The sequence below is a fragment of the Delphinapterus leucas genome, chromosome 7, assembly GCF_059928025.1.
Source record: "Delphinapterus leucas isolate spDelLeu-1000000601 "Yukka" chromosome 7, BTC_Dleu_Yukka2, whole genome shotgun sequence".
Classification (NCBI taxonomy): domain Eukaryota; kingdom Metazoa; phylum Chordata; class Mammalia; order Artiodactyla; family Monodontidae; genus Delphinapterus; species Delphinapterus leucas.
This window is the reverse complement of record NC_143135.1, coordinates 79,545,814-79,565,586: the sequence shown is the minus strand read 5'-3', so window position 1 is coordinate 79,565,586 and position 19,773 is coordinate 79,545,814. Positions and strand designations below refer to the sequence as shown.

The 19,773-nt window shown below is 36.6% G+C and overlaps 1 protein-coding gene across 1 annotated transcript in view; it reads right to left on the bottom strand.

The window, feature by feature from the left end:
• Positions 1–19,773, bottom strand: part of DYNC2H1 (dynein cytoplasmic 2 heavy chain 1) — a 364,877-nt gene that overhangs the window by 171,062 nt on the left and 174,042 nt on the right. Inside the window, exons 69-70 of the mRNA XM_022560560.2 lie at positions 18,305–18,448; positions 14,109–14,198 (exon numbers count right to left, since the gene is read on the bottom strand). Coding sequence (XP_022416268.1) covers positions 14,109–14,198; positions 18,305–18,448 — 234 coding nt within the window. The remainder of the gene's footprint in view (positions 1–14,108; positions 14,199–18,304; positions 18,449–19,773) is intronic.

Below are 19,773 nucleotides of genomic sequence, written 5' to 3'. Positions count from 1 at the left end.
CTAGTCCCCTCCACCAGGAAGCCTACACAACCCACTGAACCAACCTTAGCCACTGGAGGAAGACACCAAAAACAAAAGGAACTACGAACCTGCAGCCTGCGAAAAGGAGACCCCAAACACAGTAAGTTAAGCAAAATGCAAAGACAGAGAAACACATAGCAGGTGAAAGAGCAAGGTAAAAACCCACTAGACCAAACAAATGAAGAAGAAATAGGCAGTCTACCTGAAAAAGAATGCAGAGTAATGACAGTAAAGATGATCCAGAATCTTGGAAATAGAATGGAGAAAATACAAGAAACAATTAACAAGGACCTAGAAGAACTAAAGAACAAACAAACAACAATGAACAACACAATAAATGAAATTAAAAATTCTCTAGAATAGATCAATAGCAGAATTACTGAGCCAGAAGAACGGATAAGTGACCTGGAAGATAAAATAGTGGAAATAACTACCACAGAGAAGAATAAAGAAAAAAGAATGAAAAGAATTGAGGACAGTCTTAGAGACCTCTAGGACAATATTAATTGCACCAGCATTTGAATTATTGGGGTCCCAAAGAAGAAGAAGAGAAAAAGAGAGGGACTGAAAAAATATTTGAAGCGATTATAGTTGAAAATTTCCCTAATATGGGATAGGAAAAGGTCAAGTTCAGGAAGCACAGAGAGTCCCACAGAGGATAAATACAAGGAAAAACACGCCAAGACACATATTAATCAAACTATCAAAAATTAAACACAAAGAAAAAATATTAAAAGCAGCAAGGGAAAAACAAGAAATAACATACAACATACATACAATACAACAACATACATACATACAACAACAAGAAATCTCCATAACGTTAACAGCTGATCCTTCAGCAAAAACTCTGCAAGCCAGAAGGGAGTGGCAAGACATTTTTAAAGTAATGAAAGGGAAGAACTTACAAACGAGACTACTCTACACAGCAAGGATCTCATTCAGATTCGATAGAGAAATTAAAACCTCTACAGACAAGCAAAAGCTAAGAGAACACAGCATCACCAAAACAGCTTTAAAACAAATGCTAAAGGAAATTCTCTAGGCAGGGAACACAAGAGAAGAAAAAGAACTACAATGGCACACCCAAAACAATTAAGAAAATGGTAACAGGAACATACATATCAATAATTACCTTAAAGGTAAAAGGATTAAATGCTCCAACCAAAAGACACAGACTGGCTGAATGGATACAAAAACAAGACTCGTATATGTGCTGTCTACAAGAGACCCACTTCAGACCTACAGACACAAACATACTGAAAGTGAGGGGATGAAAAAAGTTATTCCATGTAAATGCAAATCAAAAGAAAGCTGGAGTAGCAATTCTCGTATCAGATAAAACAGACTTTAAAATAAAGACTATTACAAGAGACAAAGAAGGACACTACATAATTATCAAGGGATCAATCTAAGAAAAAGATATAACAACTGTAAATATTTATGCATCCAACATAGGAGCACCTCAATACATAAGGCAAATGGTAACAGCTATAAAAGGGAAAATCCCCAGAGGAGGGGACTTTAACACACTGCTATCACCAATGGACAGATCATCCAAAATGAAATTAAATAAGGAAACAAAAGCTTTAAATGATACACTAAACAAGATGGACTTAATTGATATTTATAGCACATTCCATCCAAAACAACAGAATACACTTTCTTCTCAAGTGCTCATGGAACATTCTCCAGGATAGATGATATCTTGGGTCACAAATCAAGCCTTGGTAAATTTAAGAAAATTGAAATAGTATCAAGTATCTTTTCTGACCACAACGCTATGAGACTAGATATCAATTACAGGAAAAATCTGTAAAAAATACAAACACATGGAGGCTAAACAATACACTACTTAATAACCAAGAGATCACTAAAGAAATCAAAGAGGAAATCAAAAACTACCTAGAAACAAATGACAATGAAAGCACAACCACCCAAAACCTGTGGGATGAAGCAAAAGCAGTTCTAAGAGGGAAGATTATAGCAATACAATCCTACCTCAAGAAACAAGAAACATCTCAAATAAACAACATAACCTTATATCTAAAGCAATTAGAGAAAGAAGAAAAAAAAAACCCACAGAAGGAAAGAAATCATAAAGATCAGATCAGAAATAATAATAAACAGAAACAAAGGAAACAATAGCAAAGATCAATAACACTAAAAGCTTGCTCTTTGAGAAGATAAACAAAATTGATAAACCATTAGACAGACTCATCAAGAAAAAAAGGGAGTAGACTCAAATCAACAGAATTAGACATGAAAAAGGAGAAGTAATAACTGACACGGCAGAAACACAGAGGATCATGAGAGATTACTACAAGCAACTATATGCCAATATAATGGACAACCTGGAAGAAATGGACAAATTCTTAGAAAAGCACAACCTTCCAAGACTGAACCAGGAAGAAATAGAAAATATAAACAGACCATTCACAAGCACTGAAATTGAGACTGTGAAAAAGAATCTTCCAGCAAACAAAAGCCCAGGACCAGATGGCTTCACAGGCGAATTCTATCAAACATTTAGAGAAGAGCTAACACCTATCCTTCTCAAACTCCTGCAAAATATAGCAGATGGAGGAACACTCCCAAACTCATTCTACGAGGCCACCATCACCCTGATACCAAAACTAGACAAAGATGTCACAAAGAAAGAAAACTACAGGCCAATATCACTAATGAACATAGATGCAAAAATCCTCAACAAAATACTAGCAAACAGAAAGCAACAGCACATTAAAAGGATCATACACCATGATCAAGCGGGGTATATCCCAGAAATGAAAGGAGTCTTCAATATACACAAATCAATGTGATAAACCATACTAACAAACTGAAGGAGAAAAAACGATATGATCATCTCAATAGATGCAGAGTAAGCTTTCAACAAAATTCAACAGCCATTTATGATAAAAACTCTCTAGAAAGTAGGCAGAGTGGGAACTTACCTCAACATAATAAAGGCCATATATGACAAACCCACAGCCAACATCATTCTCAATGGTGAAAAACTGAAACCATTAACACTAGGATCAGGAACAAGACAAGGTTGTCGACTCTCAGCACTATTATTCAACAGAGTTTTGGAAGTTTTAGCCACAGCAATCAGAGAAGAAAAAGAAATAAAATGAATCCAATTTGGAAAAGAAGAAGTAAAACTGTCACTGTTTGCAGATGACATGATACTATATAGAGAATTCTAAAGATGCTACGAGAAAACTACTAGAGCTAATCAACAAATTTAGCAAAGTATCAGTATATAAAGTTAATGCACAGATATCTCTTGTGTTCCTATACACTAATGATGAAAAATCTGAAAGAGACATTAAGGAAACACTCCCATTTGCCACTGCAACAGAATAAATAAAATACCTAGGAATAAACCTACCTAAGGAGACAAAAGACCTGTATGCAGAAAACTATAAGACACTGATGAAAGAAATTAAAGATGATACAAACAGATGGAGAGATATAACATGTTCTTGGATTGGAAGAATCAATATTGTGAAAATGACTCTACTACCCAAAGCAATCTACAGATTCAATGCAATCCCTATCAAACTACCAATGGCATTTTTCACAGAACTAGAACAAAAGGTTTCACAATTTGTATGGAAACACAAAAGACCCCGAATAGCCAAAGCAATCTTGAGAAAGAAAAACCAAGCTGGAGGAATCAGGCTCCCTGTCTTTAGACTATACTACAAAGCTACAGCAATTAAGACAGTATGGTACTGGCACAAAAACAGAAAGATAGATCAATGGAACAGGATAGAAAGCCCAGAGATAAACCCACGCACATACAGTCACCCTATCTTTGAGAAAGGAGGCAAGAATATACAATGGAGAAAAGACAGCCTCTTCAATGCATGGTGCTGGGAAAACTGGACAGCTACATGTAAAAGAATGAAATTAGAACACTCCCTAACACAATACACAAAAATAAACTCAAAATGGATTAGAGATCTAAATATAAGGCCAGACACTATAAAACTCTTAGAGAAAACCTTAGGCAGAACACTGTATGAAATAAATCACAGCAAAATCCTTTATGACCCACCTCCTAGAGAAATGGAAATAAAAACAAAAATAAACAAATCAGACCTAATGAACCTGAAAAGCTTTTGTACAGCAAAGGAAACCATAAACAAGATGAAAAGTCAACCCTCAGAATGGGAGAAAATATTTGCAAATGAAGCAACTGACAAAGGATTAACCTCCAAAATTTAAAAGCAACTCATGCAGCTTAATATAAAAAATAAAAAAAAAATCCAAAAATGGTCAGAAGACCTAAATAGACATTTCTCCAAAGAAGATATACAGACTGCCAACAAACACATGAAAGAATGCTCAACATCATTCATCATTAGAGAAATGCAAATCAAAACTACAATGAGATATCATCTCATACCAGTCAGAATGGCCATCATCAAAAAATCTAGAAGCAATAAATGCTGGAGAGGGTGTGGAGAAAAGGGAACACTCTTGCACTGCTGGTGGGAATGTGAACTGGTACAGGCACTATGGAGAACAGTACGGAGGTTCCTTAAAAAATTACAAATAGAACTACCATATGACCCAGCAATCCCACTACTGGGCATATACCCTGAGAAAACCGTAATTCAAAAAGAGTCATGTAGCAAAATGTTCATTGCAGCTCTATTTACAACAGCCTGGAGATGGAAACAACCTAAGCGTCCATCATCAGATGAATGGATAAAGAAGATGTGGCACGTATATACAATGGACTATTACTCAGCCATAAAAAGAAACGAAATTGAGCTATTTGTAATGAGGTGGATGGACCTAGAGTCTGTCATACAGAGTGAAGTAAGTCAGAAAGAGAAAGAGAAATACCGTATGCTAACACATATATATGGAATTTAAGAAAAAAAAATGTCATGAAGAACCTAGGGGTAAGACAGGAATAAAGACACAGACCTACTAGAGAACTGACTTGAGGAAACGGGGAGGGGGAAAGGTAAGCTGTGACAAAGCGAGAGAGTGGCATGGACATATATACGCTACCAAACGTAAAATAGACAGCTAGTGGGAAGCAGCCACATAGCACAGGGAGATCAGCTCGGTGCTTTGTGATCACCTAGAGGGGTGGGATAGGGAGGGTGAGAGGGAGGGAGACGCAAGAGGGAAGAGATATGGGAACATATGTATATGTATAACTGATTCACTTTGTTATAAAGCAGAAACTAACACACCATTCTAAAGCAATTATACTCCAATAAAGATGTAAAAAAAAAAAAAACACATTATCTCTGTTATTTAAGGCAAGTAGTGTTAGCCGCTGTTACAAATCCTAAATCTTAGTGGCTTTATACAATAAAACTTTCTCTCTCCCTCACAAAAAAAAAAAAAAAAAAAAAGTCATGTACCACAATGTTCATTGCAGCTCTATTTACAATAGCCAGGAGATGGAAGCAGCCTATGTGTCCATAGACAGGTGCATGGATAATGAAGATGTGGCCATATAGACAACGGAATATTACTTAGCCATAAAAAGAAACGAAATTGAGTTACTTGTAGTGAGATGGATGGACCTAGAGTCTGTCATATAGAGTGAAGTAAGTCAGAGAAAAACAAATACCGTATGCTAACACATATATATGGAATCTAAAAAAAAAAAAAAAAATGGTTCTGAAGAGCCTAGGGGCAGGACAGGAATAAAGATGCAGGCATAGAGAATGGACTTAAGGACACGGGCAAGGGGAAGCGTAAGCTGGGATGAAGTGAGAGAGTGGCATGGACTCTTATATACTACCAGATGTGAAACAGATAGGTAGTGGGAAGCAGCCACATAGCACAGGAAGATCAGCTCGGTGCTTTGTGACCACCTGGGATGGGGGATAGGGAGGGTGAGAGGGAGATGCAAGAGGAGGAGATATGGGGATATATGTATATGTATAGCTGATTCATTTTGTTATAAAACAGAAACTAACACACCATTGTAAAACAATTATACTCCAATAAAGATGTTAAAAGAAAACAAAAAGTCTTAAGAGTTATAAACTATAGCATTTTTTAAAAATAATTTCAACTTTTCACAATAGAAAAGTATTACTCAAGATAGGCAATGAAAAATTCCAGTTGGGTACTAAAATGTTGGGATGGTAAGCCTACAACCCCTCTCCTAGTGCAGGAAAGTGCTGGCTTTAGCCTACCTTAAATATACTTTTAAAAGGTAAAGTGACATAAAAGAAGTAACCCTCTGGGATTATCAGTCGTTTTAAACATTTACTTTATTATATTTTCAAACTTTTCTGCGAAAAAGAAGTAACGCTCACTAAACTTCACTGATACTGTACATTAAGTCATCTTGGTACTGAAATGCTTATCATATCCTTCTCTAATTACATTATTAAAATATGACAAAAGGATTTAAATCTCATCAGTAAGTATAATGTATCACTGAAAATAAAATAAGAACATATAATTTATTCACTAGAAAATAAAAAAGATTAAAGCTACATTCAGACTTGCTAAGTCTGGTGGCAGGGTGGTACAGGTGCTGCCGCTCTCTACCTCCTCAAGTGCCCTTTTATCGTTTCAAACTCCCTCCTAGGGATAGATAGTAAAGCATGAACTGCAGTCAGAAGCAGCTGTACCAGGAGCCCCCTTACTCCCTTGGTAACAGCAGAAGCAGCAATCAAGTAATAAAAATGCAATTCCATGTTTAAACTGTACCCCCTTGCTGTCACCACTCCAACCACCACACAGGCACAGAACATCCTGGGGCCGCCCCTCAGGCTTGGGCCCCTTGGTCCACTGGAGCAATGCTTCTGGCATAGGTGGGAGAAACAGAGTGGGCAGAGCACAAAAATTCAAAGTATACAGATTACTGTAAAGCAAGTTTATGAGCACAGACTTTAGGACCAGCCTTGCTGGGAATGAAATTCCATTTCATTTGTCTCTGGCTCTGAGATGAATCACTAAGCGAATGAGGATGGCAGAGTCTCTAGGAAAACCCCTTCTGCACAGGAATGAAGAGAGAAGAGAGACACAAGGGCCAACTCCTAAGAGAGCACTGTGGATTCCTGAACTTGGCGGGGCGGGAGGGGGGCAAAGAGTTTCAGGGAGGAAGGGGGACAGAATGGGCACTTTAAAACACACATTGACAACATGCATGAACTTTGAAAACATTATGCTAAGTGAATAAGCAGAGGACAAACACTTATATGACTCCACTTATATGAGGTACCAAGATTCATAGAGACAGATTCATAGAGTCAGAAATTCATAGAGTCAGACTCATAGAGACAGAAATCAGAATGGTGGTTCCCAGGGGATGGGGGGATGAGGGATGGGCAATTATTTATTGGGTAGGGAGTTCCAGTTTAAGATAAAAAATGAACCATGCAAATTAAGTAATATAGAGATCAAAAAATAAATCAATGATTAAAAAAGAAAATATTAAAACATTAACATAGACTTATTCTAAAAGCAAAACTTATTCTTTAAAATGCAAAGAAAATAGACAAATATGACAAATAGACAAATATGGCAAGTAAGGGGGAAGGTAAAAATAAACAACCTTAATAAAAGTAAATAGAAAAATAAGATATTTATAAGCTACAAAATTAAAAAACAGTGATAAAATCCAGAGTTGACAAGGATGCAAAGAAGGTACCTTAATTACTCTGTGTGTAGGAATAATAACTGGTAATAAAAACCTTTTGGAAGGCAATTTGATAATGCCAAAAAAAATTTCAAAAGTTTATACCCTTGGACCAGCCATTATACTTCCATTAAGAAATATAGAGTTCTGGTTCAAGACAATGACACAGGAAGATCCCAAACTCACTTCCTCCTATAGACACACCAAGTCTACAGCTAAATAAGGAACAATTTCCTCTGAGAAATACCTACAGGCTGGCTGAGCAATTACCACACACTGGGCAAAAGAGAAGAAAACCACATCAAAGTGGGTGGGAGAGGCTGGGATACAGTCTTGCCATAAAACCCACCCCTGGAACAGTGACCCAAAGTTAGGAGGACACTCAAAACCCAGACCTCTGCTTGAGGAATGAAGGGTTTGACCCCATACTAGGCACCCCAACTTTAAAGACCTGCACCTGAGTAACAGGCTCCCAAAATATCTAGCTTTGCAAACCAACTGGGCTCACAACAACGATATCCATAAGAGTGTACTCTTCTGAGAAACAGCTCAAAAAGGGCTCCTATGCTGGGACTCACCTGCCCCAGGGCAGCCGATGGAGCTCAGACTTTAAGTGAAAGAGCTTCACTTGGGTAGATTAAAGCATTGGCCTGAGAGGTAGGCATCTAATCTAATACACATGTCTAAGAACTTGCTAGAACACTCTCTGGGTACACCATCTTTGCACCCTCCGTCTGCTAGCCAACAGGTGCCATCATTGTTTTTTCCTTTTCTGGTGGGTGCCATCTTTCCGCACATGCTCTGCCTCACTCCAGGCATCGGGCATCATATTCGCACTCTCCCTCAGCCTTGCTCTAGCCAGTGGGTGCCACCTTTCTTATTTTTTTTCTTTTTCTGGTGGGTGCCATCTTTATGTTCCCCCTCTGCCTCTCTACAGCCAGCAGGCAACATGTTCTCACTCTCTCTCTGCCATGCTCCAGGGCACCAGTATCTCTCAGAAGTGAGCTTTATATACTTTTGGAGCCCTGATTTTTGTAGCTACAGCCAAGGGGCCATTCCTTGATCATATGGCTCTGGAGGCCAAGGGAGCTTGCATTCCTGGGTCCCATGGGACTCTAACAATTGGAGAGACAGTTCTTGGCAGGCTACTATCTCCAAGGTTCTGCACAGACAACATAATGACACACCCCCATCTTTCTGTGAAAGAAGCCTATTTGCTTGTACTGGAGCTTTGGTCTGAGAGGCAGGCTTCAGGTTTGGCACATACCTAGGGGCCTATGGAACTCCTCTCAGGGATCATAGGTCAGTGAATGCCGTCTTTGCCCTCTCCTTCTGCCTTACTATAGCTTGCCAGTATCTCCTAGAAAAGAGCTTATACACGTATCTAGGGCCTCCGTTTATGCAACTGCCAATCAGGAGACACCACCAGATCACCTGGCTCAAATGGCCAGTGGGGATTATACTTTCAGTCCCATAGGACTGTATATATTTTCATACTTTAAAAGTTGCTCCCTGAGCATCTGGCTTCAAAGCATCCTGAATCTACTGCTGACTGACAGGTCATGAGACACCCTCAAGCTACAGGGAGATAATAAGAATATAATAGGCTGCTTGAACAATCACAAAGGTTTAAGAGACAGCCAAGAGTTAGGGTAGGGTTGAATGATAAGGTTCAACCACCAGGACACTGGTCTAGCAGCACCATTTTGGAGTCCTCCCTCCAGCCTACTAATGTCAGGGGCTTACCCACCCATCAGTGGGCCAGCACCAGAGCCAGAAACCCCAGACCCACAGCCAGCCAATCCACGAACCAGCTCTGCACACCAGCAGACCAATACCAACCCCAGCCTCCCCAGCCCCCAAGCCCTGCAGCCCCAGCCCCTCCCACCAGTGGGCTGGCATGAGCTCCAGCCTCCCCAGGACCTGCAGCCAGCCAGCCCAGAACCTGGTCCTGCCCATCAGCAGGCCAGCACCAGCCCCAGGATCCTCAGGCTATGTGACCAGCCATGCTGGGACATGGCCCCACACACCAGGGCCTGGCAGTCAATACATGAGGTAGGGCCTGGCAGCCACCTAGAACAGGGACCAGTGCCGCTGACTAGTATGACCACAGTAGCTGGCCCCGCCGTAATAGAAGGGTCCATGCAGCCCACATAGGGGGCAACCTTAGAGCATATAGCTCTGGTAAGCAGAAGGGGGTATGCTGCTAAGCTCCATAAGACATCTCCCACATGAACCATTCTCCAAGATTGGAAAACATACTTGACTTAGAGTTCATAGAAATAAAAAGAGAATTCAGCAAAATGAGGAGACAGAGGAGTATGTTTGAAACAAAGGAAAAAGACAAAGCCCCAGAAGAAGAACTAAGTAAAGTGGAGATAAGCAATCTACCCAATAGAGTGTTCAAGTTAATGATCATGAAGATGCTCAACGAACTCAGGAGAAGAATGGATGGACATAGAGAAAAAGTTAACAAAGAGTGAAAAAATATAAAGATGAACTAAACAGAGCTGAAGAATACAATAACTGACATAAAAAATATACGAGAAAGCAATCAAAACAGATTAGATAATAAAATGAAATGAATCAGTAAACTGGAAGACAGAGTAGTGGAAATCACCCAAGCTGAAGAGAAAGAAAAGAAAAAGGAATTTAAAAATTTTAGAATAGTTTAAAAGACCTCAAGGACAACATCAAGCATACTAACATTCACTTTATAGGGGTCTCACAAGGAGAAGAGAGAGAGAAAGAAGCAAAGAACTTATTTGAAGAAATAATAGCTGATAATGTCCCTAACCTGAAAAGAAAAAAGACATCCAAGTCCAGAAATCACAGAGAGTCCCAAACAAGGTGAAACCAAAGAGGTCTAAACAAAGACACATTACTAAAAAGTGGTAAAAATTAAAGATAAAGAAAGAATCTTAAGAGCAGCAAGAGAAAAGCAATTAGTTATACACAAGGGAACTTTCATAAGGCAATGAGCTGACTTTTCAGCAGAAACGTTGCAGGGTACACAAAACAAAAAGATACAAAATATGATGTCAAAAACAGTAAACATTGGGGGAAGGTGAGTAAAAACACAGGATTGTTAACATGCATTCAAACTTAAGAGAGCATCAACTTAAACCTTAAACTAACACACACACACACACACACACACAAATAGGTTTTTATATATGAATCTCATGGTAACCACAAACTAAAAACCTATAAGAGATACATACAAAAAAAAAGAATCCAAACATAAAATTAAATACAGTCATCAAATCACAAGGGAAGAGGGCAAAATAAGATGACAGAAACAAAAATGAACTATAAAAATAACCAGAAAACAATTATTAAAATGGCAATAAGTGCATACATATCAATAATTACTTTAAATGTAAATAGAATAAATGCTCCAATCAAAAGATACAGAGTGGCTGAATGAATAAAACATCAAGAGTCATATATATGCTGCCTATAAGAGACTCACTTAAGAACTAAAGACAAACACAGACTAAAGTGAGCAGATGGAAAAATCAACTCCATGAAAATGAAAATGAAAAGAAAGCGGAGCTTTCTTTAAAACAGAATTTAACAGACTTTAAAATAAAGACTGTAACAAGAGACATAAAAAGACATTACATAATGATAAAGGGATCAATCCAACGAGCAGACATAACAACTGTAAATTGTTATTTAAAAATGGACAAATCACGTGAATAGACATTTTTCCAAAGAAGACAAACAAATGACCAACAGACACATGAAAGGATGTTAAACATCACTAATCATCAAGGAAATGCAAATTAAAACTGCAAAGAGATATCACCTCACGTCTGTCCAGAATGGCTATAATCAAAAAGACAACAAATAACAAGGGTTAACAAGGATGTGGAGAAAAGGGAACCCTTGTGCGTTGTTGGTGGGATTGTAAATTAGTACAGCCACTATGTAAAACAGTATGGAGGTTCTTCAAAAAACGTAAAAATAGAACTGCCATATGATCTAGCAATTGCACTTTTGGGGTATTTTTCAAAAGAAATGAACAAAAACACTAATTTGAAAAGATGTATGCTCCCCTATGTTCACTGCAGCATTATTTACAATAGCCAAGATATGGAAGCACCCTAAGTATCCATCCAAAGATGAATGGATAAAGATGTGGGGTGTGTGTGTGTGTGTGTGTGTGTGTGTGTGTGTGTGTCTGTATATATATATATATATATATATATATATATATATATACACAATATTACTGGCTCATGAAAAAATAATGAAATCTTGCCATTTGTGACAACATGGACGGACCTAGAGAGTATTATGCTAAGTGAAATAAATTAGACAGAGAAAGACAAATACCCCATATGATTTTACTTTGATGTAGAATCTAAAAAACAAAACAAACATAACAAAACAGAAACATATTCATAGATACAGAGAACAAACTGGTGGTTGCCTGAGGAGAGGGAGTTGGGAGATGAGTGAAATTGATGAGGAAGATTAAGAGGTACAAACTTCCAGTTATAAAATAGGTTATGGGGGTGTAATGTACAGCATAGGGAATATAGTCAATAATATTGTAATAACTTTGTATGGTGACAGATGGTTACTAGACTTATCATGTAATGTATAAAAATATCAAATCACTATGCTGTGTACCTGAAACTAATATAATATTCTAAATCAATTATACTTCAATAAAAAAAGAGGGGAAAAAAGACATGAATGCAAGACTTGAAAGCATAAAACTCCTAGAAAAGAAAGCCACTGCTTACTTACTCGTACATGTACATAAAGGTGAAGGAACTGAACAGGTTGTTCACTGAACTGCAGTCATTCATAACAACAAACAATATAGAAATAATCTAATATCCACCAGTAGAGTACTAGCATATAATTATATTATGGAATGCTACACAACCACTCAAAATAATAAAGTTAACATATTTATACTTATGTAAAGATCTTCAGGACCTACTGCCACAAAAGAGTTGTTACAGAAGAAAATATAATGTAAGGAAAATTTTTAAAACTGTATCTATATATTTGTACATATGAATATGAAGAGAGAAGAAACAGATTATAAGAAACATATCAAACCCTGAACTGGTTTACTCTAATGAAGGACTAAGAGTTAGAGGAGAGGATGAAATGAATGTTTAAAGTTTTCTTCTATATAGCTCATTAAATTTGAAACATTTTCTGAAAATATTTTAAAATTTTGGGTAATCAAATTTTACAAAGTTTTATATGAGATAATGCATTATAAAAATGTTTAAAGATATCATGAATCTATAACAAATGAAACTACTGATATATCATCCTTATATCTAGGATCATAACTACTGACAATTATTTGCTTACAATTCCTCATTTTACACAAGTTAAAACTGAAGGCCAAACAGCTGATTTTCAGAATTATAGTAAACTATAAGACCTATAAAAGAAAAATATATATCCATAGTTTTCAGTAAAGAAGGAATTCTGCAGAAATCCTCAACTATAATTCTTTGAATTTCCAATAACACCCCTTGTCAAAGTGCTGAAAGGTACTTTGAAGGGTTTATTCTCTGTCTGAAGTAAAGATCTTCAACAAAATCACTCTAATCATAAAAATTACTATCTTATTCTATAGTAACATATTAAGTATATCTTTTTCAAGATTTTCTAAGAAGCCTATATAATTGGACCATAATAACTCTATTCCTCTCACTTAGTTAACTGCCTTACAAAGTGCTTTTTTTAACATATCTCAAGCTATACCCAAGGACTGACATTAAAAAAAAAGCCCTAAGTGAAAAACCTCTGTGTTTTCTATAATATTAAGAAATTTCTAAAATATGTTTCACTGTATATTCCTCTGGGTGCCCTATAATTTGAAGACTTATGACAAATTTCTTTCGTAACTCAGGATCAGGTGTTAGTTTACTTCGTAATGCGAAGAATAGACAATTATTTTGTTCCCCAACCCAGGGGACATCCAGCAGTGTCAAGAGATGATTTTGATTGTCACAGCGGGGAAATGGAGGGCTAATGGCACCAGAAGATAGAGGCCAGAGGTGACACTAAATATCCTAAAATGCACAAAACAGCCCCCCACAACAATTAACTATGTGGCACAAAATGTCACTGGTACTGAGATTGAGAAACATCGGCTAGAAAATGACCTACATAATCCATCCTTGTTCCTTCTTTCAGTGGCTACTGACATGTTCAGGGCTAAGTCAGCTAACCCAGGGTTTGCTCTCCCTTCTTTACTTGTCACTTTTCTCCCTACGACATCCCAAGTGCTGTAAGACATTCTGGTTAGTAATGAGTTTTATTCTGGGAAAATATCAGAAATGTCAATTTTAATACCTTTCTAGTATGTAAAGAGTTACGTATAATTTAATATAATTTAACCTAATACTGTATTAAATCAAGGTTCAGGTAATATTTTATAAGTGAAAAACACAATGTTTCTTACCTTAAATAGGCAACGGCATATATATTCATATACCATATGTTTTAATGAGTTGATGAGAGACTGAATCCTCTGTTCTGTATTTTCAGAATCCTGTAGATTACAATTTGAAAATTGAAAAACGATTAGGAAATTCATGAACATTTAAAAGGTACCCCACAGTTTAATAATGCTTATAAATTGTTCCTCCAGACTCAAAACTGATTCTGGGACAATTATCTTCGGCAAACAGACTCAAGGGACTAGACGAATAAGTGCATTAAACTTCTACATTAATATAATAAAAAACTGATGTATTTTTTAATGTATAGAGTTAAAGCTTTCAATAAATGAAAATTATAATCAATTACCAGTAATATCATACGAATTGAATTTGACCATACCACTCTGATTCGTACCGGCATTAAAAATACTACATCAATCTGGGTTAAAGCCATTTAATTACTTGTATTATAATTACCAATCCAGCCCCAAAACAGTATGACCAGAACCATACTATAAAGAATTTTCTCATCCCCAGTATAGGAACTTAAACAATCTTAAACCATGCCCTCCAGCTTGAATTTGAAATACGTGGTGTAAAAATTCATACATAGTTTTAGTTTTTTATCTGCTTTTGTACCTCCATTGTACATGATTGCTATGATTTGAAAAATATCATTAATGGCTATTTTATTTGATTAATGAAAAATGGCTTGGGGTAGGAATAGTGGAGGGGATGTTGTAAAGGCTGGCCTTTTCCCTTGGTGTGATATGAGTGTAAGTTTCACTTCATTCTGGGTGCAATTGGAGAATACATGCCTTGCAGAATTCAGTTCTGGTATAACATTTAGACAAAATTTGCTTGCTTCCTTGTGATGATAACTGGCAAGGAAAAAAAAAACTAGCAAAATAATTTTAACAGTTTAGAGAAGTACACCCAGGATGACAGGATGAGCAATAAAATGTGTGAAATTAGCAGAAAACATTGTGACTTGATACTCAGATACATCAAATGTAGGTTTCTGGCTGTGTTAGTAGCATGTTCTAACCAAGAGAGCTCATTATTCACAGTTCATACCACAAACACTTCTCTTAATTTTACTATTTATTAACAAAGATCACATGTGAAATTGAAGCTTAGATCCACTAAAAGACACTCTAATGTGAGACAGAATATAGTACCTACAAGGTCCAACAGATTTTCAATGTACGTACTTCTATGTATTTCAGATTATATTTTTCAAATGAACTCAAATGCCCACCTAAACACACATGTGCATATACACGTACAAACACATGCAAAGGTCAATGTTATTCAATGGCCATATTATCACAGAACTATTGTCACTGAGGAAGTACTGAGCTATAAGCTTTTCTAAACAGTACAAAATAACCAGTATTTTTACTAAGTTGATTTAGACCTTCTAACTTATTTCTCAGTCCTTATATTTTATAGGGCCATTGAATTTTAACATACAATTTTTTTACTAAAAGATAAGAATGAATTTTAAATGAACTTATTACTGTGTACTTTCTAAGTAATTTATACAAAATTATTAATAAAAAAGAAGTTAAGTATAAATGACTCTCTAGATTTACCTGTGACACAGCAAATTAGAAATATGATCAATATATCATGAACCAACTCTCAGAGACTTTACACTATTACTGTTTTTTGTAAAAATTCTTTTACCAGCACAATATTATAAATGGTTTGATTAAATTTAACATATTAAAATTCAATTTTTTTAAAAACCAAAGGACAAAGAACACAATTATGTACCCTTCAACCCTTTCCTGCATCTTGAAACCTTATCTTTGTCCAAAGGACATTACATATACACATGGGAGAAATGCTTATCTTGTCCCCCAGGACTGAGATGACAGATTTTACTAACAAAGCCTACCCCCAAAGCAGAAGCTCTTCGTTAGGTGCCATTTTATTTCAAATCTAATGTAAGAACAACTTCAAATGATTTACTTTAGTGGAAAAGACATCAGTAAACTTTAATCATTATTTGTAATCAAATAAAAATTTTCTGAAATAACTCATTCATGAAAATATTAAGAAGTCCATGACAATGAAGACAAAGATTTTTTCCTGTTTTATTCTCCATTATATCACCCATGCACCTAGAAAAATGCCTGCCACATGGTAAGTCTGCGATAAATATTAACTGAATGAATAATAATCTTTCCTCAGAAAGATAGACTTAAGTAAACCTACTCAGATATGAAATTTTACTCCTAACTATCTAAAAGAACAAATTATTCTCACCCAAAATATAATCCTAAAAAACACTTATATTAGTATTATACTGAACACAAAAATTATAAACAACTTGATGAATTTGGTTTCATAAAAATATTTTTTAGGGTCTTCCCTGGTGGCACAGTGGTTGAGAGTCCGCCTGCCGATGCAGGGGACGCGGGTTCATGCCCCGGTCCAGGAGAATCCCGCATGCCGCGGAGCGGCTGGGCCCGTGGGCCGTGGCCACTGGGTCTGAGCGTCTGGGGCCTGTGCTCCGCAGCGGAAGAGGCCGCAGCAGTGAGAGGCCGCGTACCGCAAAAAATATATATATATATATTTTTAATAAATTAAAAAGCAAATTAATAAACCCAAAATATTTACGACAAAGGTTTAGTGTCCTTAATATATAAGAAACTCTTATAAGTAAAATTTTAAAATACTAATACCATAGAATGGAAAAATAATAATTCACCAAAGAAAAACCACAAATAATCTGATATTTATCTTACAAGTTATATTTATCTTACAAGTGACCAAAGACTTTCAAATATAGTGAAATATTTTTCAATTATCTAATAGGATAATTATTAAAAGTTATATAATATTCATTTTTGCTCAAGGTGTAGATTAAAAAGGCCCCTGTTGTTGTATTAGTTTAATATACCAACAGCATATATTTCCAAAGGATAATTAGACAATATTTGTCTAAAGGCTTACAAATGTGCATTTTTGCCCGAGCTATCCAAGTCTAGGAAACTAGGAAAATAATTGGAGAAACAAAACACTGGGGAAAAAGCCCTGTAAGTGTCTATAGCTATTTTAAACATAACCCCCAAATTCTCTGACCCTCCATCCATCAAGAGTTAAAGTCTCTTTCCCCTTCTTGAATCTGTGTAGACTCTGACTGCTTCAACCCATAGAATACAGCAGAAATGACCCAAGGCTGGGTCATAAAAGGCAATTCAGCTTCTGCCTTGTTCACTGAAATACATGTTTGGTATCTCAGTATGCAATATGAGGAATCCAATTACTCTGTGCTGTGAGGAAGCCAAGCTTCACAGAGAGGTACTGCAGTCAGCACTCCTAGTCATCAAGTCCACCCACTCCAAGTACCAGATATGAAAGTGAAGCCTCCCCAAAACCACTTGCACTCTCAATTCCTCACCAACCAAGACCCCAGACCTTGTGAAGCAGAGGTAAGCCATCCCTGCAGTGCCCTGACAAAATTCCCCATAGAATCCATGAGCATAAGAAAGAATCAATGAGCATAAGAGAAACATTGTTTTAATCTGCTAAATTTGGGGGTAATAAGATATTCAGCAGAGATAACCATAACACCCTATAGGAGGTAGCTAAATAAAGTAGGGTATAGCCTCACAAGCTCTCAAAAATATTGTGTAGGTTTGTATTTATTGACATGAAAATTGTGTACAATATATTTTTAAAGCACAGTATTATACCTTTTGGTAAAAATTATGTGTATTCTTTAATATATTGTTCCCTCCATTAGAATACAAGCTTGATAAAACAGTGTATATTCCTGTATTCCCATTTTCTAGAACAATATCAGGTATGTATTATAGCCTCAAACAACATTGGTATACAATGAAATTTTAAATGTTGTTTTCCCCAGGTAATGGGATTATGTGGATAATTTCTTAATTTTATACCTTCCTGAATCATCCATGTTTTTTTTTAATGATCATCTGAGAAGACAATCATTTATTAATTTATACTCAGAACATAAATCATTTCCATTAAGAGGACTGCCACATTGGGACAGTTTGTTAAAAACATAAAATGCAACTAAGGAGGTAGTTTCTTCTAAATATAGTTTAAAAGTGTTACATATGGTCTTTTGAAATATAATTCCAAGAAACTTTTCTCAGGAAATTATTATAAATTAAGCAGCTAGTAAAGCGATCTCTCTCATTCAGTCTCAGCTATGGGGTAACCAACAGCATACCTGTTTGTTTTGCAGAGCTCGCTGGAAAAGTCGGAGAAATGCAGCCAAACTAAAACGGTACATGTTATTAATTTTTGACAAGTCAGAGATAATGAAGTACATCTTGCTGGCACTCTCAGCCAGAGGGAGATAGGCATCCCGCTCCTGTGGAACAAGGGGTGGGGGTGGGGGGCGGGAAGGGTGACACCTTAGTTCTAATGCTTTACTGCCACCTACAGACTGCTATGCACATATCTAGCCGCAGCCTTACTTTCAACATACATACAACAAATAAAGATTAATCACAGAATTTTATAAAGAAACTGCATAATCCAGCTGTTCTATTTTTAAGTTTTTATACTTCTTTTAATCCTAAGATATTACACTTTTGTTTTGTATTTTTATGTAACTGCAAGCAATGTATTCTAAATACCTTCCCTCCCCTCTGATTACAGAACTAGAAGTAGTACATGGGTTGGTTTCAATGAAGACCAAGAATACTTGTATTAGGGGAAAGAGGTAAGCACCTGTATTAGGGTTAAATGGAATGGTAAACAGTTGTGATCAGAGGTCACGTAGGTCATGTAAGACAGCATGGCACTACAGGCTACCCCTGCAGTGGAGAAAAGTTAGAACAATGAATCTAGTGTGTGGGACTGGTACCAACAAGAACACTGATGGAAGTAGAGGTAAAGTAGAAGACTGTAACGAGTGTCCACATTAAGATAATAAAGCACCTAGCATTGTTCAACATAAGCATAGAACAAACCAATAATCACAGGGGCTTTCATTCTGACTGAAGGTAAACGATGATAAAGATGAAAGGATCATAGGATTAAATGGCCTTGAGGTTATGAACTGAACTCTGAGAAGGCTCTCCATGTCATTCTGATCAAAGCACCAGGATTATAAATATGATACTGGTAAAATTATGTGTGTGACTCAGCGATGCCTGTTCAGAAAGAGAAGACACAGAAAGTTCAAAATCCTTTTGGTATACAGTGACAGCTATGACATCTGCCAATTTTAGCTATGGTAGAGAAGGTGGGATGACTGGATTGGAAACAGGCTATAGGTTTTCTCTTATTCAGATTTCAACAGAGCTCTTTCTCAAGTGAAGAAAGTAATACTATGTTAGTGTAGAATTTGAGCAACAGCTGAAAAATACCTAAAATAACATTTGGAAAAGTCATTGAGGGAAATGGGAAATATTAAAGGATGTCAGTAAGGGTCCAGGTCAGGTTGGAGACTGGGAATTCACAATAACATTAATCTGCTTCATTGTTTGATTTTCTTCAGCAAATCTTTGTCACCGAATGTAGGAGGAAAAAATAAAAGATACATTGTACTGATATAAGGTTGAAATTTTGCTCTAGGAAATGTCAAAAGAATAAAGCAAGAAGGATTTTAACCATTTTTAAGAAAAGAGTTCAGATCAACACATTCATGGGGTCCAGGATGAGTAGGGGAGAAAAATGTTTTTGATGGAA